At 38.5% G+C, this 26434-nt stretch overlaps 1 protein-coding gene across 6 annotated transcripts in view; it reads right to left on the bottom strand.

Annotated features, from left to right (window-relative positions):
* LOC125664639 (LIM domain kinase 1-like) overlaps positions 1-26434 on the bottom strand; it is a 231804-nt gene that overhangs the window by 64756 nt on the left and 140614 nt on the right. For all 6 annotated transcript variants that reach the window (XM_048897478.2, XM_056154636.1, XM_056154629.1 and 3 more), the window contains one exon: positions 22880-22989. In XM_048897478.2, coding sequence (XP_048753435.1) covers positions 22880-22989 — 110 coding nt within the window. The remainder of the gene's footprint in view (positions 1-22879; positions 22990-26434) is intronic.

The raw sequence follows: 26434 nt of genomic DNA on the forward strand, positions 1-26434 counted from the left end.
GACCACAGGACCTTGATCACTGCTCCCTTTGATGAAAATTGGATATTAGACCTGGATAAATGTTTAGCTGGATCAAACGCCTTCCATGAGGGTGCAAGGAGGTTTGACTTTCTAAAGAAGGAGAAGAATCCCACAAGGCATGCTGCCCAAAAACACAAATGTTGTGAATTATGCAAGTAAAGTAATTTAAAGACCTTGTAAAGGATCTTGGAGGTAATGGGTAGCTTGGCCTTTGTGGTGGCCCCAAGTAAACGTTTGTGCCCTTGAGTGTGCTAGTAATGTAATATGACTCAATGGGGTTGGGGAAACCCGCCTCCAGGTGTAACCATTGAACTGCACGTAAATAGTAACGAAGAGAATGAAATGACAATCTAAAGGATAGGAGGGCTATAAATCGAGCTAAGTTAACTGTTGAAATGGGTACTAATGAGATACCTAAAAGATTGCAGAAAGTTAGGTAAGGTTGAAGGTATGAGGCACAAGTCCTCTTCGTGGATTCATCCAGGACCTTACTCCGTAGCAATTGTACCCTTGAGTCCAAGGCTGTTGTACAGGTCGAGGCTGTGCCTATGAAGTAAAGAATAAAACGTTTTCAGGGAGATGTGATACCACCAAGCAGTATGTAACCCCCCGCATGGAAGCTGCACTAAGGAAAGCAATGCATGAAAATTATGTTTTTCAGGTAAACGAGACAGAAAATCTGCCTCCGTGTTGTCTATACCTGGCAAGAAAGCGGAAATTGTAGATAGCGGAAAACCAGAATAGACTTCTCAAACATTTCATGAGCGTGGCGTTCTTGGATGAACACTTATTAATGCTAGCTACTGTAGCAGAATTGTCTGAGAAGAACATGACCTTGTGGTTATAGACCAATAAGGTGCCCAGCAATGGGCTGCTCTGATAACTGCCATAATTTCTTTCTCATTAATATGGCAATGCACTGCCGAAGGGTAATCAGATTGCCATGAGCAGTAGAACCAATCACCATTCCACAACCCACCCACCCCTGCCCCAGCAGTGCAGGCATCAGTGTGGTCCGATGTAATAGAGTTTTGATGCAAGAGTAGCGACTTGTCATTGAAGGTTTCTAAAAACCGATACCACCAAGTGATGTCTTGGTGGATGTTATCTGATAAGCGTATTTTGTGACCTTTGTGCTGCAACTTACAGAAAGCATTTAATTATTATACGACGCAGGAATACTCTTCCGCCATAAACCACTGAGGCTGCCAAGTTAAGCTTCCCTGCAAGGGATTGAAGTTGCTGCTTGGAGGCACAAATGCACTCCATAAATTTGCCAAGCTCAGCCTTGAGCCCTTTGAGTTTGTCTTGTGGTAAGCTCAATTGCATACGTGTGCTATCTATTTCAATACCTAAAAAAATCAAAACTTGTGTGGGGTCCAATACTTTCGTCCAATTGATATAGAACCCTAATTTTCTAAGGAGTCTTAACAAAGGAGCTAAGGCCTTAGCACACCTATCCTTAGAGGTTTCACATAAGAAGAAATCGTCAAGGTATGCTACAATATTGTAACCCCTACGGGCCATCATCCTGCGTACAGCCTGGGAGAGACGGTGGAATATCCTTGGGGCTTCTTTAAAGGTAGTTTTGTGTCAAAATGGTAAGTAATTTTGTCGTTTAAAACCCATTTAAAACCTGTAACCTTCTGGCTATTTTTGCTAATTGGCACAGATCTATAAGCAGACTTAAAGACCCAACTTTAAGTTAACGCCCCCAAATTTTACCTGTGTCGCGATCAATGATAAGCCGCTGGTCAATCAAACTTTTAACAATAGAGCTTAGGTTGATTGACGTTTGCAGAGACCATGGTCTACAGCTACCTGAGAAAGATGTTTTGATAACAATCATGGCTAATGATGACCAGCAGTCTTCAGACCTTGAGGAAAGCCCCAGTATACCTGAGTTTTGATAGCATTGACTCGCACCTAGAATATTTTAATTTCTAACGTCCCCTATACAATGCAATTTATCATCGTATTTTCTCTCTCCATCTTTATACATGTATTATAGATTAAACAATCAGAAATCAAACAATAATAATAAAAAAAAACCAAACAAACATAAGTTATTGGAATATTTTCTATTAATGATTTATTGTGGCTTTATATTTATAAAAACATGAACAATTCTTTATTGACGCAGCACATCAACATGTATAATGGTTATATTGCCCATGCGTAAAACTGTTACAGTAGTGTAAAAAATGCTTCTGTTTGAAATTATCAGGGCTTTATATTGAGAGAGAGAGAGAGAGAGAGAGAGAGAGAGAGAGTTACTGAGATATTTCTATTTATAATTTATTATGGCTTTATATTTATAGAGAGAGAGAGAGAGAGAGTTATTGAGATATTTCTATTTATAATTTATCACGGTTTTATATTTATAAAGATAAAGAGAGAGAGTATTGAGCTATTTATAATTTATCACGGTTTTATGTTTATAAAGAGAGAGAGAGAGAGAGAGAGAGAGAGAGAGAGAGAAATGTGTAAAACTGTAGCAATAATATAGATGAAATAATATGGAATGGCAATAGTGTTGCATACGTATGAAAATAATTACTCATTTAGTCAATGGTTGAGAGTAAGGGAGAGAGAGAGAAAGGGGAGTAGACTAGCTATGTGTCAGCTTTTGTTTGGGATACCATCGTTACACAAACACTACATCCACAGAAACCCTAAAGAGAGAGAGGAGGGGGTGTAGACTTCGTGTCAGCTTCTGATTGGGATGCCATGTTACACAAACACTATGTCCACAGAAACCCTAAAGAGAGAGAGAGAGAGAGAGAGAGAGAGAGAGAGAGAGAGAGAGAAATGTGTAAAACTGTAGCAATAATATAGATGAAATAATATGGCATGGCAATAGTGTTGCATACGTATGACAATAATTACTCATCTAGTCAATGGTTGAGAGTAAGGGAGAGAGAGAGAAAGGGGAGTAGACTAGCTATGTGTCAGCTTTTGTTTGGGATACCATCGTTACACAAACACTACGTCCACAGAAACCCTAAAGAGAGAGAGAGGAGGGGGTGTAGACTTTGTGTCAGCTTCTGATTGGGATGCCATCATTACACAAACACTACATCCACAGAAACCCTAGAGAGAGAGAGAGAGAGAGAGAGAGAGAGAGAGAGGAGGGGGGGAAGACTTTGTGTCAGCTTCTGTTTGGGATACCACCATTACGCAAACACTACAGCTACAGAAACCCTACAGACGGCCCATATTGAGGGGTATCTTGACCATTCTTCAATTGGTTGTACATGTACACAGATCTACTTGAATTTATTCATTCTCTCGAAACATGGATATTTTACCTACTACACCCACGACACCGCGAACTCCCAGGACACCAGGAAGTGCCTGGAAACGCCGGGTAATATTATATATAGGAAAATATTTATATACGATATATAACAATTTAATTAGAAGTTTTAAAAAGCAAAGGTTTAGAAATGGGCTAAACCTGTCATTTGCAATACATAAATATGACCAAGTTTGAAGGTTTACGGGAAATAAAAATGCGGTATGCATGTCGGTAGAAATTTTAATTATTTTTTTTGTTGCACAAATCAAGACACTAAGCATAATTTGTAATAACCTGAGAAATTTCCTGTGTATATCATAAAAATATACACAACAACCGATCTCTTGGCCAGGTAAATTCCAGGTAAATAACATTGACCATGGATAAGCTCCGCCCACATTCAGTCATCCGTGGAGCAACCGTACGGTGTTTTTTTTGGGTCTTTAAGGTCAACTTTTCCTATAAAGGAACCATATTGGACCAATTGGTGGCATCATCCAGTGATTGGTACTTGAATTTGTAAGATTTAGAAACATAATAATTGACTGCCTGTCCCTTAGGATGACTTCAGTCATGGATTATGTGAACGAGGTGTCTCTGCCTTGGACTTCTTCCCTTGTTCATACAGATCCTGAAGCGTACTACTACACCACTTGCACGGAACAGTACGAAACGATTCTTGCACGGAACAGTGAACAGACTTTGGAATTACCCCGAGGGGACTTATGATTAAAGGTGGAGATTGGGTCAAAACATAATTACCTTCTGCGATTTCAGTTAATATCTGTTCTGTGGCTTTCTGAAATAATTTTGAATCTTTAAAAGTGAATGGATGATTATCGACTTCCACTTGTTGGGGCGACAGACTAGGATCAATGATATCAAACTGTTCACCGTTCCATGCAGATCGTTCAGCGTTTCGTGCAAACCGTTCACCGTTCCGTGCAGATCGTTCAGCGTTTCGTGCAAACCGTTCACCGTTCCGTGCAGATCATTCAGTGTTTCGTGCAAACCGTTCACCGTTCCGTGCAAGAATCGTTTTGTACTGTTCCGTGCAAGTGGTGTAGTAGTATGCTTCAGGATCTGTATGAACAAGGGAAGAAGTCCAAGGCAGAGACACTCAGGAAAAAAGCAGAGCTAGAGACAGAGTTGGAGTTCCTGGACACACAAAAAGACTTTGCTACAGCCCAAGCTGAACTACGAGTAATGGAGGGAATGGATATAGATAATTTTTCGAGAAAATCCAATTCAGTCAATGACTCTTCATCAGAACGTACAAAAAAATTTTGTCGACGAAGTGGACCAATTGTGAGAAAGTGCATTATGGGAGTCAGAAGTTTTGGAACAGAATTTTGAGACAGTTCCAGTATGCAAGGGTCAGTCAACAAACACTGCAGAACACACCACACCAAAGGTTCCAGCCATAAAGAACACCATGCCCCACTTTCCAATTTGTGAACCAGGATTTTCCTCGCTGAATCCTGATGCCCGACTGTTTGAATCACAGAAAAACAATTTCTTACACCTTGCTAGCTTTATCCTTAAAAAGGATTTGATGCTTACAAGACTTGATTTGTCAACTTTGGTGATAAGCCGGAGAACTTTGTGTCTTAGAAGACTAGCTTTAGATCTGTTGTTCAGGATGCACGTGTTACACCTCTTGAAGAGTTAGACTTGTTGATGCAATGGCTTGGCCCCAAGTCAAAGGAACATGCTAAGAGCATCAGAGCAGCAACAAGCGGGAACCCTTCACAAGGCTGCATGGACTAGACTAGAAGAAAGATATGGTTCGCTTTTAACAGCGTTAAAGTCAAAACTTACCAATTTTCAGCGATTCAGTGCAAGTGATCACAGACATCTCTACAATCTCTCAGATATCCTAAGTGAAATATTGGCCTTGAAGGATAACCGAAAGTATAGTCAGCTATTCCGCTACTTTGACACATCCGTAGGAATGCTTCCTATAGTGCAAAAGCTAACACCTAGCTTACAAAACAGATGGACTTCAAAAGCATCAAAGTATAAACTGACTCACAGGGTTCCTTACCCTCCATTTAGTGTATTCTGTGATGAATGATCCTGGTTTGGTTCCAATTGGCGCACAGGAGGTATGGGATCTAAAAACATCTAAACCTCATCAGCATAACTTCAAACAAATGAAGTCAGTAACCATAAAGAAGACTGATTTTAAGGAATCTGCAGGAGACCATAAGGTCACAGCAAAGAAATGCCCAATTCATGATGCATATCATACATTAAATCAGTGCAGGGCATTCAGGAAAAATCTATTCCCGATTGGAAATAATACCTTCGAGAGCACAACTTGTGCTTTAAGTGTTGTGAATCGGACACTCACATTTTCAAGGCTTGCCATGCAGAAGTGAAATGTGATGATTGCGGAAGTGTGCATCACCTTACTGCTCTTCACCAACCCAAGATCTCTCAGGGCAGAGACAGCATGGTGGGGAGGGTAACATTCTCACAAAGTGTACAGGTATTTGTGGAGAACAGTTTTCTGGACGTTCATGTGCAAAGGCTGTTTTGGTAGATGTGTATCCGAAGGAAAGACCTGCAAAACATCTTGTTCATGACCAGAGTAATACAAACCTTGGAAGATCTGATTGTTCGATTATATGGTTGTTCCCACTAGTCAGACTCATTGATTTACTCTTACCTTGTGTGCTGGACTCATTCAGTCAAGTGGTCACAGTGCCTCTGGTCTGATGATAGCAGCAGTCAATGGACCTGTAGTAATGGAGCTTCCCACCATTACAGAGTGTAACGATATTCCAGTCGAGAGACATGAAATACCGACCCCAGAAGTCATACAGCATCACTTGCATCTAAGAGATCTACCATTGTCACCACTCCACAAAGATGCCAACATCCTTTTACTGATTGGCAGAGACTTGATACAAGCGCACCACATACAGGGGAAGCTTACTCCTCCTAGGCACCTGATCCCACCTCTGGTGTGTCCAGGGGTCCGTGTTTGCCCAACTATGTATTTTGTATTGCTTATAGGGGATATGAGATTGATCACTGTTCGTTATCTTCACTTTTCATACATGATCAGCGAGTAGGTCCCAAGAACTCACCCTTTGCCCAGAAGTCGAATCTTGGTTGGGTGGTGATAGGAGATGTGTCCCTTGGCAAATTACACAAACCAAGGTATTAGAAAACTACAGTAATTGAAGATGCCCATTTTTGAACCATGTCAAAATAATTTCCGCCTGATGGAGGATATTGTGTCATGTCAGCATGCAGTTGGGAAAGACGTTTTCCATACAGCAGCAGATGATGACCAAGTTGGCCTTTCTGTTGATGATCATCAGTTCCTGCAGATCATGAAGGAAGGTTTTGAGAAAGATTCCAGTGGAAAGTGGAAGGCTCCTATACCTTTTAGAAATCCTAGGCCAATACTACAGAACAACAGACTTTTAAGAGAGCCCACATGCTGGATGCAAGTCTGGATAGGAACTCAGTGAAAAAAAAACATCTTGTGACATTCATGAAAGGACTTGTAGAAAATAGTGCAATGGAGGTGGCTCCACCTTTGCCGGAAGGAAAGGGATGCTTTTATTTCCCTCTCTTTGGCGTTTATCACCCGCGGAAGCCTGACAAAATACGCGACATGTTTGACTCGTCTGTCAAATATAAGGGCAAATCCCTCAAAGGAGTTCTCCTATCAGGACCCAATATGACCAATCAACTTCTGGGAGTCCTAATGTGTTTCTGTATGAACAAAGTGGCCTATAGAGCAGACAGAGAACAAACGTTTTGTTCTTTCCTAGTCAGAGAGGATCATAGAGATTTTCTCCATTTCTTTTGGCACAGGAACAATGATCCACGTAAAGAGTTAATTGAATACCATATGTGGGTACACGTATTTGGGAACAGGCCCTCATCAGTGGTAGCAACATATGGCTTACGCAAGACAGTTGAAAAAGCTGATGTTGAGGTTCAGGAGTATGTCACTCGGAATTTTTATGTTGACGACAGGCTCATGTCTGTTGTGTCAAGTGCCTAGGCCATAAGTTTGCTTCATAGAACACAGCAAGTGTTGAAGGAAGGAGCTCAAATAAGGCTTCACAAAATTGCGTCCAACAGCATCAAAGTCATGGGGGCTTTTCCAGTGGAAAATTCAAAGAAAAACATTCAATATTGCTGCTGATGAGTTACCCATCCAACAGAGCCTTGGATTAGCATGGGATATCAACTCAGACAGCTTAACTTTCAGTGCACACATTCTAGAAAAACCATTCACGAAAAGAAGTCTTTTGTCCATAATCAAGAGCTTATTTGATCCTCTTGGGTTTATCTCCATATGAGTGAAAGATTCTCAAGAGGAACGTTAAAACAATATGCAATCTTATCGGAAGATACAGCCTTGTCAGCCATATTTCATTTTAGTTAAGTCGCGATAGGAATATTTGTATTATTAAAAAAATACCAACATCAGCGATTTTCAATTTTCAAAATGACAATCGATTATTCATATCGTTTCAATTATAGTGACCGACAATCGAAAGTCGGCGATAATCGGTACATCACTATACATGGTTGGATACTTTACAGGGAAATATGTGAGGACAATGATGATTGGGATGAACCTCTACCAAATGATCGTAAAGAAGAATGGTCTAGATGGAAGCAATCTCTTCATGTTTTGGGGGATCTGCGCATTCCAAGGATGTATACCCCTGTATCTTTGAGCTGTGCAACCTCTAGCAATATTCACGTTTACTCTGATGCCGCCGAGAGGGCAATTTCTGTTGTAGTGTACTTACAGACAGTTGACGAGTTAGGTCAAGTCAATGCTGGATTTGTCATTGGGAAGTCAAGGATAGCACCTAAACAGGGAAATACCATTCCACACCTTGAGCTTTGTGTCGCTCTTCTGGCTACAGAACTAGCTCAGATAGTATTCCAACAACTTGATTTAAACCAAGATTCTGCGAAATACTATACAGATAGCAAGGTTGTACTAGGGTACTTGCATAATCGATCTCGACAATTCTATAATTATGTCAGCAACCAGATCAGCATGATACACAGATGATCTAAACCAGAGCAGTGGGCCTTTGTTTCCACACAGGACAATCCAGCTGACATTGGAACTAGGTGTTACGCATCTGCTGCGTCCATGTTTCAAAGCGATTGGCTCAAAGAACCAATACAACTGAGGTCTACACAGAAGGTAGAGGATGAAAGACATAGCTGTAGAAATACAACCCATAGTGTGTGTTAAGAAAACAAATCAATATTATGGAACATAATAACATTTATGTTTAAAGCGTATATATGTGTCATTTACCTTATTGGGGACCTCGCAGAATTTTACCCCGTTGGGGGCCTCAAGTTTGGTAGCCAATCACTGGCTTGGATAGGCACGAGATAGTTTGTGTTTTGCACACGTTAACTTAGCCTTTCCATATACATGGGATTCAGTGAATACAAATTGTAAAGCGGATCAAAGTTTTTTCATTTTGTTCAAAATTGAAGGATCCAAATTTAATTTCTATAACAACAAGTAAGTTGAATGACTTTGCGGATTCGTTAACTTCAGTTACGTATCTATTCGCTCGGTTTGAGCTGGTATTTTCGGTGAACTTTCCTATAGTGTTAGCGTTGGAGTGGCGTGCGTTTTGTAAACAATGGCTAATGGTCATATCATGGATGTTGTGATTTTGGGACATTCCTTCATCAGGCGATTGGATGAATTCACAATCAGAAATAACATTTCTAATCTGAATTTGGATGCGGGTGCATATTCCGTAACAATGAAGGGTAAAAGAGGTCTATGTTTATCACATCTATCCCAGGATGCTACAATACTTAGTTTCCCCTCCGCCATCCCAGATATTTGCTTTATTCAAATCGGGGAAAATGACATTAAAGTGAATTCAGACCCTCTTAAGATTGCTACGGACATTGTCACTGTTGCAAAATTTTTACATGAAGGAGTTGGGGTTAAACGTGTTAATTGGTCAACTGCTGCGTCGTTTACCATACGTTGCGGGTCAGCGCTTCAATTCCCAAGTCATCGCCATTAATAACCATCTACGTGCAATGACAGATAATTTACATGGGTTGATATTTTGGCCCCATCGAGGATTTTGGCAGGATCTGTCTTTCCTCGGACCTGACGGAGTCCACTTATTATCAACGCCCTCCAATTGCCAACCTATGAGAAAGTTCTTGAGAAGATCAGGAATGCTGTTATAATAACAGCTAAAAAACTAAGGCTAGTATCATCATATTAAAATTTGCAGTATTAACTCAAATTTCAATAGGTCAGGGTCGGTAGCAATTGTTGACATTACTTCTAAGGATCTATTTATTATAATATATAAATATGATCAGCTGATGATATATATCTGAAACATTCAGTATAATGTTCACTTGAATCTCATAGAGTATTAAAACATTCAGTATAATGTTCACTTAAATCTCATTTTGAAGCATTCAGTACAATGATAATGTTCACTTGAATCTCATAGATTATTGAAACATTCAGTATAATGTTCATCAGAATCTCATTTTGAAGCATTCAGTATAATGTTCACTTAAATCCTATATTGAAGCATTCAGTATAATGTTCACTTGAATCTCATAGATTATTGAAACATTCAGTATAATGTTCATCGGAATCTCATTTGAAGCATTCAGTATAATGCTCACTTAAATCTTTTATTGAAGCATTCAGTATAATGTTCACTTGAATCTCATAGATTATTGAAACATTCAGTATCATGTTCAGTTTTGTTCACCTGAAGCATTCAGTGTGTTTACGGGTAGTTATATTATATTGTGGTAGTATCGGTCTATATTATCTCCATTTCATTATTTTCTACTTACTTGTCTACGTAAATTCCTATCTTCGTATTCGAGTTGTTTATTTCATGAAACAGGAAGAGAGTTATCTTTTATTTTCAAACGTATTTTATTACAAAACTTCTCATTGGTTACTTCTAGATTTATTATCAAATCACATTACAGGTAACTTTTACTTTCATTCTTTTGTTAAGAATAGTATTTAAACCCGAGCACAACCGTGCTCGGGGCTTCTTCTGAGCCAAACCTTGCAACAAGGTAAATATCAGGAGTTGCCGCACCCTGTATTTTTGATTAGTGTTTCTTTATTTTTTTCCTACTTAGTTATATTTTTTTCTCAAGCCACATTCATTCCCCGGGATTATTATTTTGGTATTTATCATACAATTGTTGAACTTTATTAAAGGTTTAAAACTTTATTTATTATTTTATTACTAGCCTCACTCTAGGCGGACTCAAACTTACCTGGAAATATCTAAAGGGTTGAATACTTTATATAATATGTATCATCATTTTAAAAAAACACAACGCGAAGTAAAAAGAACATATCAAAAGTAGTGGCAGAATGTCCAACTACTACAATATGATTATTAGTCTATCATTCTGGTGCTACACTACCCCTGGCAATCATACTAAGTTGGTAAACATTCAGTGTCATGTTTACTAGTAAATGCATTATACTGTTGATATATGTTACCCTGGTGCTATCCTCAACCTAGCAGTGCATCTAAGTGTTAGACATTTAGTATAATGTGTACTTACATCGCCTATTAAACATTAAGTATAATGTTTACATGTCATTTATATCACTGATACATGCTGCTTTGTGAATAGTCAGTACATGTGTACTTGAAGGTCATTTGAAACTTTGAGTATAATGTATACATCTATAATTATTCTCATCTCCTTTTCTCTGTTGCTATCCTTCTACTAGCATTGCATTTTAGCTGGTAAACATTCAGTATAATGTTTACCTAAATATATACTGCTTGCTTACTTTACTATCCTGTACAAATTCTGTAGCAGACAGATAACATACAAAGTGTGCATTAATCCTGGTGAATACATTACATGATGGATATTTAGTAGTGTTCAGAAACATTAAAGCTTTAATGTTCTAGGATACCAGACTACTTGTCATGAACTATTACACATTTAAGAGGCAGGACAATGGTTAAGGATATTATTCCCTCTATGGTAACTTTCAGTATAATTTTGCTGAAACTGGGACCCATTACATATGGGTAAAACATTTGAGTTCCTTTGGGTAGCATGACCTGGTTTTCCATATATGTATGATATATGTTATACATATAGCATAACCTGCAAATTTAAGGCATGCTAAAGGAACATTTCATACATTGTTCTATTGTCCAGTAAGATACTTTTCATCACTAGAAGTGAATTCATGCTGTGTGTGCATTGGTGAGGGTATATATAATATAGCTAATAAGCGGTATATTCAGCTTATTCTTAACAAACTCGCTTTAATGCAACATTTTGTATGATGCTGCTGTTTACTTATGTCCTTTCACATTTCTACCTTGATGCAAGTCTCGGTGTTCATTGCTGATGAGGCTAGTGCATATGTCTAATAAAGTGCACCGCCATGGCACATGATACGCCCGTCACATATTGTTAACAGTATAGATTGTACCCATTAAAACATTTTTTTTATATCACCTTAATTAAATGTCACAGTGACCTTAAAGTAGGATGCGACACACCTTCTACCTAAGATGCATTAGTTGACCAATTTTGGTGATTCTAGGTCTAATAGTTTTCAAGTTATGAGCCGGACAAGTTTTTGCCATATATGGCCATATCTTCTTAATGAAAAGTCACAGTGACCTGGTTTTAATGTGCGACACACCTTCTACCCAAGATGTATCTACAGACAAAGTTTGATGATTCTAGGCCTTGTAGTATTTAAGTTACGGGTTGGACACGAAAAAGCTAACAGACGGACAGACATGAACGCCATACCATAATACGTCCCGTCTTAAGACGGACGTATAAAAAGGTGTACATATTTGTAAGCACAGCAGCTGACTCTCATCTATGTATGATGTTAGTTCCTTTTTACATTATATAATACTACAAACTGTGAAGATGGGTGATAACACCTATTCCTCTTCTACAGCACATCTAGTTATAGTCGGTGCATCTTACAAATTTGCTAAGATCAATCATCTTATGCTGATATTTATTGAAATAGTATTTTCAACATCAGTTGATGATAATTCAAATATAGATGTCATAATTTGAACATGTTGAGAGCAAATACTTCATGCATAATGTATTGTAGGGAAAATGTCAAAGAACCCTGCAAAACGAAAACGTCTGAGAGCAAGGGAAAACAATGATGTTCCTGGACCTTCTACAGAACCAGACCATCATCCGGTGTCCAGTGTGGTGCCAATGATTGACTATGCGGAGCTGGCAAGACACATTGTGCAACAACAGGCAATCCAAGGACAGGCGGATCAACAGTTGGTTACTGGAAACAATGTACAGGGAAGCCAGCCAGAAGCCGCAACACCCACAATGACATCAGCAACATTGTCAGGTGGAGCACATAGTGCGGGGGCTACCAATGTCCTACCTGGGCCACAGTCTGTCTCTCCCATGGATATCCCCAACATTTCTAATGTGGGTGCTATTTTAGATGTAATTTTTGCAGGCGAGTCAGTAAGGTCTCCACCAATCAAAATGTTAGATGCAGTACCTTTAGGTGCTACGATTTCGGTTAAAATGAAAAATAAGATTTGGTCAAATGAGTTTGTCGATCTGCGCTCACTTCTTCCTGATCAATCTGAAGAACCACTCTCTATCACCATCAAAGCTGGTAAAATTGATGTGGAGCACACATCTAAAAACAAATCACCCCTCAGCATTAGTCAGTGGACTGATGCTTTTTTAATTTTCTCCAGTATTTACGTACAGAAAAATCCCCAGGAGGCTGGTAATCTGCTCAAGTACTGTTTTTCAGTTAGGGAGATGAGACGCATGTACATTGACTCAGCTTGGAGGGGCTATGATGAGAGTTTTAGGCAGCTCAAAGAATCTCACACACTACCTTGGGAAAATTCTGTCCCAGAATTGCGACTCAAGGCAGCCTCTATGGGGTTTAAGGTTTCTGGAAAACCATCTACCCAGACTTATGGGAAACAGAATTCTTTTTGCCCCTTCTCTGGAAAAGTCTGCTTTGCCTATAACAGAGGTCAACAATGCGCATCAAACCCCTGTAAATATGCTCACCTTTGTCAAGAGTGTTCAGGCAAACACCCAAAATCTAAATGTTTTCAAAGGGAAAAGCAACATTTCAAAGGAGGCAACATGCAAAAACAATGTGCCAACACCTATACACCCAACAAACCTGCAAAGTGAGCTCCAAGGATACCCCATTGAAAAAGTAGAATTTTTGATACATGGGGTTACCCATGGTTTTCGTTTAGGCTGCATTGGCTCGCCAGACACGTATGAACCTCATAATCATAAATCTGCATTACAACACCCGGAAGTGATAGAGGAATATATTTAAAAAGGTTTAGACACTCAGAGAATACATGGTCCATTTCCCTCTCCTCCTGTTGCTAATTTTAAAACCTCTCCCTTGGGGGTGGTCCCTAAGTCGGAACCTGGAAAATTCCGGATAATCCATGACCTCTCTTATCCACATGGTCATTCTGTAAATTCTCTAATCCCCCCAGAGGCCTCTGCAGTTACTTATGACTCCATTGACATAATTATTTCACTTGTTCAAAAATTCGGAAAACATGCACTAATGGCTAAGTCTGACATTAAGGATGCCTTTAGGATCATGCCTGTCAATCCCTTAGATTACCATTTATTAGGTTTTGTTTGGAATTCTGCGTTCTATTATGAACGATGTCTACCTATGGGAGCAAGCAGTTCATGTCAAATATTTGAACAATTAAGCAATGCCTTGCAGTGGATTATGTATACCAAGTACAATGCATCTGGCATCTCTCACATTCTCGATGACTTCTTTTTCATATCACATGCAAAATCTTCCAAGTGCAAAGATGATCTTACAAATTTTTTGTACCTGTGCAAGAAAACAGGTATTCCCATCAACATGGCCAAGACAATAGTGCCATCAACAACAGTTACAATTTATGGCATTGAGGTAGATTCAGTAGTCATGGAATGCAGGCTTCCTCCTGACAAAATAACAAAAATGACACAGCGTCTACAAAATTTTGCTCATAGAAAAAAAGTTCAACTTCGTGATTTGCAAACACTCATTGGATTACTTAATTTTGCTTGTTCTGTAGTAGTACCTGGTAGGGCATTTCTTAGATGTCTGATTGATCTGGTGGTGGGTGTTAAAAAACCATTTCATTGGATCCGCCTTACTAAGGAAGCAAGGGCGGATATGGCTACATGGTTACTTTTTCTTTCCCATTTTAATGGCAAATCTGTTTTCCTGCCATTGGATTGGGATTCGTCTGACTGTTTACAGTTATACACTGATGCATCGGGAACTAAGGGATATGCTGCTATATTAGGCGCCTCTTGGTTTGCTCAGCCTTGGCTAGAACACATGCAACATTGTCAGATTGCAGTCAAAGAGCTTTATCCTATAGTTCTTGCTCTGGAAATCTGGGGCTCATGTTTACAAAATAGGAGAATTCTTTTCATTTCTGATAACATTTCTGTTGTATACATTATCAATAAGCAGTCGAGCAAAGATAAAACGTTAATGGCCTTGGTCCGCAGACTAGTCTTAGTTTGTCTATGTAAGAATATCTTGTTCAAAGCAAAACATATTCCCGGGAAACGCAACATAATTGCAGACAGTCTCTCTCGTTTTCAATTTCAGACAGCCAGGTTCCAAGCTCCATATTTGGAGCAGTATCTCACCTCGGTTCCAGAACATTTATTGCAGATTTAACTTCAGCAACAGCTCATATTCTGACAGCTTCCTTAACACAGGCATCTCGAGCTGCATATAGGCGGTCTTGGGACCTATTCCTGAATTACAAACCAGTTACTAACTTACCTTTGCAAGTCTCTGATGTATGCAACTTCATTGGGCATTTATTTCAATCCAAGTTGAGTGCAAGCACTATATCATCACACATATCTGCTCTGGGCTATGTCCACAAATTGTTCAACTTGCCAGATCCTTCTCAAGCCTTTATAGTAAAGAAACTTCTGCGTGGTTGTCACAAATTGGCAGGGACTGTAGACTCAAGGCTACCGATAACGAAAGATATTTTAGCAAAACTTATTGCGGCTTTGTCTCATACAGTTGCAACAAAAGCCAACTGCATATTATTAGATGCTCTGTTTAAATTATGCTTTCATGCATTCCTTCGCCTTGGGGAAGTTGTTTCAAAATCTGCAGAAAGTAGCAGATTGGTGGTGCAGCGGTCAAATGTTGCCTTCAATTTGAGGGTTCTTTACTGAAATCAGTGCAGATAGTTCTACATCATTTCAAAAATCAGAAACATAACAATCCTTTTGTCATTACAGTTGAGAGCAGCATAGATCCAACAATGTGCCCTGTGGCAGCTCCGAATCGCTATTTATCACATTTCAAGCATTCTTCGGGACCCTTATTCCAGTTCATAGGGGGAAACCCTGTTACATATTCTTATGTCTCCACTCCACTCTATGCCGCTGCAACCTTTGCTGGTCTGAACCCAAACTTGTACAAAGGCCATAGTTTCAGAATAGGTGCTGCCACATATGCCACAAGTCTGGGTTATTCTGAGAATCTGATCAAACAATTAGGCAGATGGAACTCTAATGCCTTTCGTCACTATATATGAATACCTGCTTTCAACCTTTAACTTATTTTCTACCCCCATCCTCTGATTTTTTAACTTAATAGTCAGGGCGCATTCAGGTTCAGCAACAACCTTTGGCAGGTCAGTGTCTAACTGCTGCTAAAGACTGCATCACTTGCGTACATACATCTGTTGTAAACTTGGGCAGGTCAGTGTTTAACTGCTGCTAATGACTGCATCACTTGCGTGCATATATCAATTGTAAACTTGGGCAGGTCAGTGTTTAACTGCTGCTAAAGACTTTATCACTTGACTATTATATCAATTTTAAGACTTCGAGCAGGTCAGTGTTTAACTGCTGCAAAAAGTTTGGTACTGTGTAAATATTTTAAACAAAATAGGTTTTTTGCAAGTTGGTATCTGTTACATTTCTCTTTGTAGTTATTTTTTTTTTTTTTTTTTTTTTTTTGCAAGTTGTAGAGCAATTTAATTTTTCTGTTTTATATGCTACACATTGGTACTTTATACATTGCTATATGTGGTTGATGCAATAGACCTTACTGACTCACAATCTTTTTATACAATATCCTTTGTGTTAAAGCACAGGAATGTGTCAACTTTTGTAACCATGATAGATTAAAGTAATTTAATATTTATTAATCAAATCTGAAAAGACGCCATTTTTGTTTTGCTTTATTTGTTTAGTTTATTTTGCTTCCGGTCATTAAGTGCCCCCTGGGGGCAAAGCTGGGCCCTCTTTGGTTCCCTAGGTTACAACAGCGCCCTCTAGAAAAAACAAAATGCGCTGGCCAATCAATCTTGCTTTTTATTACTTTCCTCCAATCAAATTTAATCTAGACGGCAGTTTAAATCTTAGCCAACGAGATCTTAGCATTTGTTCATTATTAAGAAAGACTATACATTTTAGCGTCACTTTGAAAAATTTCCGTTGCAGACAGACCTCGTCGAAATTTCCTTTGCTTTTAGCCACAGATTTTTAATGTTAACAACAAATTCTTTTTGTTGTAATATCCAATACGGAAATCGAAGGGCAATTAGTGTGTGATACGTGATTTCGTTATTGTTGACACCTTTGAACCTTTGAACTTTGACTGAAATTACCCTGTTCCAAAATGGCGGACTACCAACATTTACGGTGCTTCTTGGACATTCCAGCGTGGTACATAATATCCAGCGACGAGGCCAATTGTTACGATCATGCTTATATCCATGAATGCAATGGTAACAGAGACAATGTCTTATTTTTCATCAGTCTGGACTGTTCTGCTTTCTGTAACGGATGCTTTTTTTGTGACATTATGGCGCCCGTCTGCGCGTGCACTCGCTCTGCACCCAGACGTGATTAGACTATTTCCCGATCCTGTTTCTCCTTTTCATTGACTTTCGTTTTCATACATACATATATCTCATCATGCAAGGACAAGATGAAGAAGTAAGAATTATGACTCAAGTCGAAAAGTGGGCGACAGCCAAAAAACTGTCCGAGAAAACGGCAGAAAGCCTCATTCAGCTCGGTTTTGATTCCATGGAAGCTTTAAGTCTAATAACTGAGGACGATCTACTTGAGACAGATATTCCGCGAGGCCAGCGGAAACTTCTATTACATGCGGTTAAAGCCATGTTCCCGGAGGGAGCCGCTGCCAACAAAAACTCTGAATTTTCCGATCCTGCAACCAAAAATCCCGTCGCCGAGGACGTAGGGCAGCCCCTAGGTATCAGTGATGATCGAGACCAATTCGTAAACGATGTCCTGCGGCAACTTCAGCCCAACAGCCGAACACCTGCTACCCAAAACTTACCAGGTATGTACTCATGGCAAGACCCACAAGTCTATTTAAAATCTTTAGATTCCTTGGGTATTGGGGAAAGCAGTTATTTAGATATTACAGACTTTGTGAATCAGTCACATGCAACTGAGGAAAGGGTAGTGTCAAAGGATGGTGAAGGGCAGCTTATTTACAAGTATGGGCCAGCAAAAGCAAAACTTGAACACATAACGATTTGCCAATGGTCCACAGCCAACTTGGCTATTATGAATAAATTATTACAAGAGGGTACTTTAACTTATTCAAGTCTCCTAGACTATTTGTCATATACCACCCGAGTTTATCAATTATTGTCAGTCCATGACACTAGGTCAGTGTTCCTGTATGATAGGGAATATAGGAAATTACAAACGCTGCACAATTTTCGTTGGGGTACGGATATCCCCCATTTGCAAATGGTGCACTTAAGACCAAAGTCTTCTCAGAATTTCCAAAATAATCAGGCCCCCAAAACCCGGTCGAACTTTCAACCTTATCCCCCCAGGGCATCACACAATGCACAAGGCATTGAAATTTGCAAACGTTTTAATGGGAGGAAGGGCTGTAGTGTTGCTAGGTGTCGTTTTGACCATGCTTGCTCAGTGCCAGGTTGTGGTGCAGGCACACCCAGCATACGATCATACATCCTCTACTAGGCCAAAAAACCAGTAGCTATAAAACCTTACAATGGCTTGAATTTTGCAGCCTGGGAAGAAGAATTACAAGATGACATTGATAGGGCTTTCATTTTAAATGGAATCAAAAACGGTTTTGATATAATTGATCCTGCACTCTCACCTAAAGCCATAGAACTTGATAACCAATTCTCTGCATCTAAAGCTAGTGATCTTTATGAAAAAGCCACTTTACAAATTTTACAAGAAATTGAACTAGGAAATTATGTACAGGTCCCATGTCCACCAACTATTGTAAGCCCTCTTGGGGTGATTCCTAAATCTGATGGTGGGGTACGTCTAGTTCATGACTGCAGTAGACCTAAAGGTTTCTCTGTCAACGACTATGTTACAGATTTAGAAAAGCATAAATATCAGTCAGTTGATGATGCATGTAAGTTAGTGGAAAAGGGTTCTTATCTTGCTAAGATTGATCTAAAATCAGCCTATCGTTCTGTTCCTATTAGTAAACTTAGCATGAAAGTAACAGGCCTTAAATGGAAAATTAACAATCAAATGCAATATTTCTATGATTCAAAATTACCTTTTGGCTCTAGGGCAGCCCCTGGCATTTTTCATAGACTCTCCCAGGCTGTAAGACGCATGATGTCAAGGCGAGGTTTTATAGTTGTTGTTTATTTGGATGATTTTTTGATTTGTGAGAAGACCAGGAATAGGTGTGCAATGGCAATGAGAATTCTCATAAGTCTCCTTAGGAAATTAGGTTTTTCTATTAATTGGCAAAAAGTAGTTGACCCTAGACAGGTCCTAGTTTTCTTAGGCATAGAAATAGACACCATTAAACTACAGCTTAGATTGCCTAAGGATAAATTAATGCAATTAAAAGAAGAGTTAGCATCTTTTATGCAACGCAGACGTGCTTCCAAGCGTCAACTGCAATCGCTAGTGGGAAAACTGAACTGTGCCGCCGCTGTGGTCTATGACGGGAGAGTGTTCCTCCGTCGAATAATTAATGCTTTTTCCCCGCTTAAGCACAAAGCACATAAAACCGTCATTACACCCGCTTTGCGGGCGGACATTGAATGGTGGCATACTTTTATGTCTTCATTTAATGGTCACTCTTTGATGCTCCACAAAAACCCCATTACTACGGTCCACACTGATGCATGTGTGGAAGGGGGTGCAGGTTCCTGGCTGCAGGACTGGTTTTATTGCAATTGGCAGATGGATTGCCCATCTGCAGCAAACATGCATATAAATGAGAAAGAAACCTTAGCTATCGTGTTTGCTGCTTTGTGTTGGTCCAAGTTTTGGACAAACCACAATGTGTGGATCTTTTGCGACAATTCAGCAACAGTGGCATGTATAAATAAGGGGTCATCAAAAAACAAAACACTCATGGACTACATCCGAGTGCTTTTCTGGCTGTCTGCAAAAAATAACTTCAGGATAATTGCTAAACATATACCTGGGAAAGAAAATGTTTTAGCAGACAAATTATCTTGATTGCATGAACAAGCCTTTTCTCAAATGTTTGGTAGAACTGGTTGCACCACAACAAACAGTTTTGCTTATGCCTCTTATGGTCATATGTCTAAGGCTACATCTGCTCTTCTTTTCAGAAGACATGTTCCAAGACACCAGAGCCAATTTAGATGCCACAGTGGCTAAGTTCAGGAAGAGCGCTCTTGCTGAGTCAACTAAAAGGACTTACCGAACCTATTTATTAACTTAAGTAAAATTTTGTACCCTGATGCGCATTTCCTTAATGCCCATCTCACCACAAAACTTAGGTAGATTTGTGGCTTATTTGTCTTGCAAACTATCTTTTAATTCTATAGCAAATTATTTATCAATTGTTCGGTACATTCACCTGCAAGCAGGATACCCCAATCTCTTGGAAACTGTTTATGCACAAAGCATTATCAAGGGAGCCAAACGGGTCTTGGGAGTTAGTACTAAATCTAAGCTTCCTATTACTCCGTTGCTCTTATCCAAAATCCACTCAGTATTTGATTTCTCCCTGTCTCAGGATATTACTTTCTGGGCAGCGTGCCTATAGTAGCATTTTTCTCCTTTTTTCTCTGTCACAGTGATCAAAGAGTGAGAACAGTCGACGTTAGTGTTGTCAAGGATGGCAAACAGACAACATATATCCGACCTATTACAGAATTGATAATCTTGATTGACTAAGACAAACATTTGAATGCATGTCTTGAGAATTTGTATGTAGTAATATCTTTCAGATATTAGGTGAGGAGTGTGATGTCTCCGAATCAACTGTGTATAAGTTAACTTTTTTGTTTGTTTGTCGGAAGAGTTACTTCGCTCTATTGTTGCAAACGCCATTTATAATATGATGGAATATATAGAATGATACAGGTGACTCTCGATGGCTCAAACTTCGATCTCTCAAAGTTCTCGATCTCTCGAAGTGAAATCATGGTCCCAAATTTTTCCTCTATAGAACTAAGCATATTTACTATCGATCTCTCAAAGTTCTCGATCTCTTGAAGTGAAGTTGGATCCCATAAAGCATATTTCATTGTTTTTCACTCTGGATCTCTCTAAGTGGTGGTAGCCTTATACACAGTATTACCCAAGCATATAATTATTTCTGCTTGGACCTTACCTGTCTTTTGTTGAAGGCTAGTGTGGTCTTGGTAAATAGGTGTTTAAACAGGTGATACTTCAGCTGTGCTTCTTTGTGGAGGCAGACAAGACACTTGAGTATATAATTGGTTAATTGGTCAGTTTTCACCCTACACTGGGGTCTTGTGATGATTAAAATTTGTATATCATCCAACAAGGAATAAAATCTATAGTTTGTTTTGACTTCACAAGGAGAGAGAAAGTTTGAGACATTAATTCAGAGAGTGACAATGATTTAGAGATCTACAAACTGTTAAATTTCTCAAGTTTTTTTTTTTGAAAGTTACTCTAAAACATCGTTTTACTCATTTGTTAGAATTTTTGCTTTGTGTAAAGCAACATAAAAGTGTGCTCTGTTTAGTTAGTAACAGTAAAGCTTTATGGAAAATAAGTTTTGTATGCATATCTTAGCATGATAGAAGAACAAATGAATACATTAACTTTGAAATCTTTTTATTTATGCAAAATAAGGTTCTTTATTTTGAAATCAAATTCACTACCTGACAAATATGAAGGAAAACGAGTCAAAACGATCCCATGATCTGTAAAATCTTAACCATGTGGTCAGGCCTTCAATTTCCGAACTTCGAACTCTCGAAGTTTTATCAAGGTCCCTTGAACTTTGAGTTATTGAGAGTCACCAGTACAACATTATAAAGATGCAATGATAATCATGGAATCTCACACAAGTCACAGTGTTTGGCTATGTGCCAGATTGTGGAACCTGGGTAGTTCTAAGCACTAAATCCCTCAGCACAGTGACACACGCAGATTCGCCAGCAGATAGTGCACTGTGGCATGAATAGCAATGCTGTAGAGCCATCCCATTCATGACTTGGCCACCTTTTGAGGACAAACGGGGTGTCTATTGCACTGAGTTCAATCACTATGGCATGGGAAGATCCACCATATTCTCACATCCAAACACCTTATCCAATTCATGCCCTGACTTGAACCCAAGCGAGTCTACTGAGACTGTGACATGTGTTTGTGAGAACAGGCACTCTGAATTACATGAAAATGGATGGAACTGACAGTGGAGTTGTTGCGGATGAAACTGATTGTTGTTTCAAAATATTGAGCGAGTGAAAAATTCAACTTTTGAACTTCTGTGGTTGTACATGTCTCGTTTCATCAATTTCCAGTGTTGAAATGATCTGTTTATTTGTTTACAGAGCTTAATTACTTTGGAAGTTTATAAGGATATAATATAAATATTACATTTCACAGGAAAGTGTGTGCTTTGTAGTACTTGTTTTGGTAAAGTCTGATACCCATTTAATTCCTGAAAACTAACATCTTCATGAACTCTCCTTATAATTTGTTCATGCATTTTACCAGAACTGTTCCTGAAAGATTACATGAGACAAGAATTTAACATTTCAGGAAATTACCAGAATTATTCAAGAACACTTCTGTTCTTGTGCATTTCATATCATGTTCCTGATTTGGTGTTCATGAACTGTTCCATGAACATCAGTCCTTAATTTGTTCATGCATTTTGTCAAAACAATTCCTGAACTATCAAATGAGACAAGAATTTAACATTTCAGGAAATTACCAGAATTATTCAAGAACACTTCAGTTCTTCATTGGTTCATAATTAATCAGTTAATCTTAAAAAGTTCCATGTTCTTGAACATCTTGAGTTCAGGTTTAGTTCCTGTAATGTTAAATTCCTGTCACATTTGTTATTTCAGGAACATCGTTTAAAAGTTCAAGAACTGTTGAGATACAGTTAAAGCATGTTCAAGAATAATTGTTCAAGAACAATTTGTGAGAAGTTCTGAATAATACCAGAACTGTTCTTAAAGTTTTCGCTGGGGACAGCATCAAAGGTCTTACCTCTTTGAGAAAGCTTTTCTGAACTTCTTCTTCAAATCTGTACATTTCTTTTAGCACCATAACCTCCCCAGTCACTTTGTGGGTCACCTTGATGGCTTGACCAAAGAAACCTGAAAATATGAGTCAGTGTTGAGTCCTTATCATGTTCGCCTGCACAATATGTCCACCTTCGCTATATGTCCGCCCAATTTTGGACCAAACTGTCTTTATATGTCCGCCTGCACAATCTGTCCGCCCAATTTGTTTTCAAAGAGTTACTATACGTCTGCCCATTTTTTTTCAAAGTGTCACAATATGTCCGCCTACTTTTTGAACTAACTATTCCAATATGTTCACCTATATAAGAATTTGATTACTATATAAATTCGGTGAAAAAGACATAATATTTCGGATTCTATCTGTACAAAAGATATAATTCCACATGTATGTAGTGGAAGCCTGATGAGGCCATTACATAGAAAGAACAATATTTCATTGCGTTTAATCGCAAAAGTCTGCAATTAAACACAATGATTATTCAGTGTTTAAATGCAATAATTATTGTGTTTAAATTCAAAGGATTGCGTTTAGACTCAATAACCATTGCGTTAAATCGCAAACTTTTCTGATTAAACGCAATTATTATTGCGTGTTGTTTATAGTTGAGAGAAGCCATGGAGTGTTGTGTGCAGTACCATTAGTGTGTTGTTTCCTGAGTGACGTTAAAATATGGAGTGTTGTGTGTAGTACCATTAGTGTGTTGTTTACTGAGTGACGTTAAACAATGGAGTGTTGTGTGTAGTACCATTAGTGTGTTGTTTACTGAGTGACGTTAAACAATGGAGTGTTGTGTGTAGTACCGTTAGTGTGTTGTTTACAGTTAGATAAACAATGGAGTGTTGTGTGTAGTACCGTTAGTGTGTTGTTTACAGGTAGATAAACAATGGAGTGTTGTGTGTAGTACCGTTAGTGTGTTGTTTACAGTTAGATTAAACTATTGAGTGTTGTGTGTAGTACCGTTAGTGTGTTGTTTACAGTTAGATAAACAATGGAGTGTTGTGTGTAGTACCGTTAGTGTGTTGTTTACAGGTAGATAAACAATGGAGTGTTGTGTGTAGTACCGTTAGTGTGTTGTTTACAGTTAGATTAAACTATTGAGTGTTGTGTGTAGTACCGTTAGTGTGTTGTTTACAGGTAGATAAACAATGGAGTGTTGTGTGTAGTACCGTTAGTGTGTTGTTTACAGTTAGATAAACAATGGAGTGTTGTGTGTAGTACCATTAGTGTGTTGTTTACTGAGTGACGTTAAACAATGGAGTGTTGTGTGTAGTACCATTAGTGTGTTGTTTACAGGTAGATAAACAATGGAGTGTTGTGTGTAGTACCGTTAGTGTGTTGTTTACAAGTAGATTAAACTATTGAGTGTTGTGTGTAGTACCATTAGTGTGTTGTTTACTGAGTGACGTTAAACAATGGAGTGTTGTGTGTAGTACCGTTAGTGTGTTGTTTACAGTTAGATAAACAATGGAGTGTTGTGTGTAGTACCGTTAGTGTGTTGTTTACAGGTAGATTAAACTATTGAGTGTTGTGTGTAGTACCATTAGTGTGTTGTTTACTGAGTGACGTTAAACAATGGAGTGTTGTGTGTAGTACCATTAGTGTGTTGTTTACAGTTAGATAAACAATGGAGTGTTGTGTGTAGTACCGTTAGAGTGTTGTTTACAGTTAGATAAACAATGGAGTGTTGTGTGTAGTACCATTAGTGTGTTGTTTACTGAGTGACGTTAAACAATGGAGTGTTGTGTGTAGTACCATTAGTGTGTTGTTTACAGTTGGATAAACAATGGAGTGTTGTGTGTAGTACCGTTAGTGTGTTGTTTACAGTTAGATAAACAATGGAGTGTTGTGTGTAGTACCGTTAGTGTGTTGTTTACAGGTAGATTAAACTATTGAGTGTTGTGTGTAGTACCATTAGTGTGTTGTTTACTGAGTGACGTTAAACAATGGAGTGTTGTGTGTAGTACCATTAGTGTGTTGTTTACAGTTAGATAAACAATGGAGTGTTGTGTGTAGTACCGTTAGTGTGTTGTTTACAGGTAGATAAACAATGGAGTATTGTGTGTAGTACCATTAGTGTGTTGTTTACAGTTAGATAAACAATGGAGTGTTGTGTGTAGTACCGTTAGAGTGTTGTTTACAGTTAGATAAACAATGGAGTGTTGTGTGTAGTACCGTTAGTGTGTTGTTTACTGAGTGACGTTAAACAATGGAGTGTTGTGTGTAGTACCATTAGTGTGTTGTTTACAGGTAGATAAACAATGGAGTGTTGTGTGTAGTACCGTTAGTGTGTTGTTTACAGGTAGATAAACAATGGAGTGTTGTGTGTAGTACCGTTAGAGTGTTGTTTACAGTTAGATAAACTATTGAGTGTTGTGTGTAGTACCGTTAGTGTGTTGTTTACTGAGTGACGTTAAACAATGGAGTGTTGTGTGTAGTACCATTAGTGTGTTGTTTACAGTTAGATAAACTATTGAGTGTTGTGTGTAGTACCGTTAGCGTGTTGTTTACAGGTAGATAAACAATGGAGTGTTGTGTGTAGTACCGTTAGTGTGTTGTTTACAGGTAGATAAACTATGGAGTGTTGTGTGTAGTACCGTTAGTGTGTTGTTTACTCAATGTTAAAACACTGTTGAGCTTGACTTCGTTTTGGTTATTTTCATGTTCTTGTTAGGCCAACGGCGACTTGAGTATAGGTGCGACAGCGCGAGTTCGTGAGCGATGTGTTGTTTGTAGCTGCGTTTGCACAAGTTCGTGTTGGTTATCATTTCATGTTTAATTGTACAGCCGACAACATTTTGTGTGTACATAGTTGCTTAAATGATTTAATGTTATTCTAACACCAAGAATGTGTTATTGCGTCTGCATGACTAAGTTGGTTATTAAATTACGTTATTGCTTGTACGAAGACGTGTTGGATGTATTTTGTTGCGTAGATCTGACTGTGTGTTGGCTACAATCTAATTTTATAATTAGACCAATGATATGTTATGTTAATAGTAGTTTTAGATTGGGTTCGTTTGGTTATAATCTGTGTTTCCTAACGTAAATAATGAGAAAATATGGCATATGATAACACTATGTTCATTTAAACTGCGAAAATATGGGACACAATAATGTTGTGTTCTCTCGCATAGGCCTAAATAATGAGAAACTTGAAGTAATGGGGCGTTGTTATATTGTGTTGTGTTGCCTAACGCATATAATAAGAAACATGAAGTATGAGGTGTTGTTTTGTCACAGAATAATGCAATGTTATGTATATATATGTACATTTATTATGGATTCGGAGGGCCTCAAAAGCGATTGTTGTCGTGTAAATATAACTATAAAAATTTTGCAAGGGGGGTTACAATGTCAAATAGCTTTAGATTATGCTTATATACATGTATTTTATTTAGATCATGACAACATCGATCGTATTCTTTCATGTTTAAATGAATTATTAGGAAAACATAACAAAAATATCTGACAGTCAGCACATGTAGCACACAAAAATTTGAATTTTGTTGTATAGGA

The sequence above is a fragment of the Ostrea edulis genome, chromosome 1 (assembly GCF_947568905.1).
Source record: "Ostrea edulis chromosome 1, xbOstEdul1.1, whole genome shotgun sequence".
Taxonomy (NCBI): domain Eukaryota; kingdom Metazoa; phylum Mollusca; class Bivalvia; order Ostreida; family Ostreidae; genus Ostrea; species Ostrea edulis.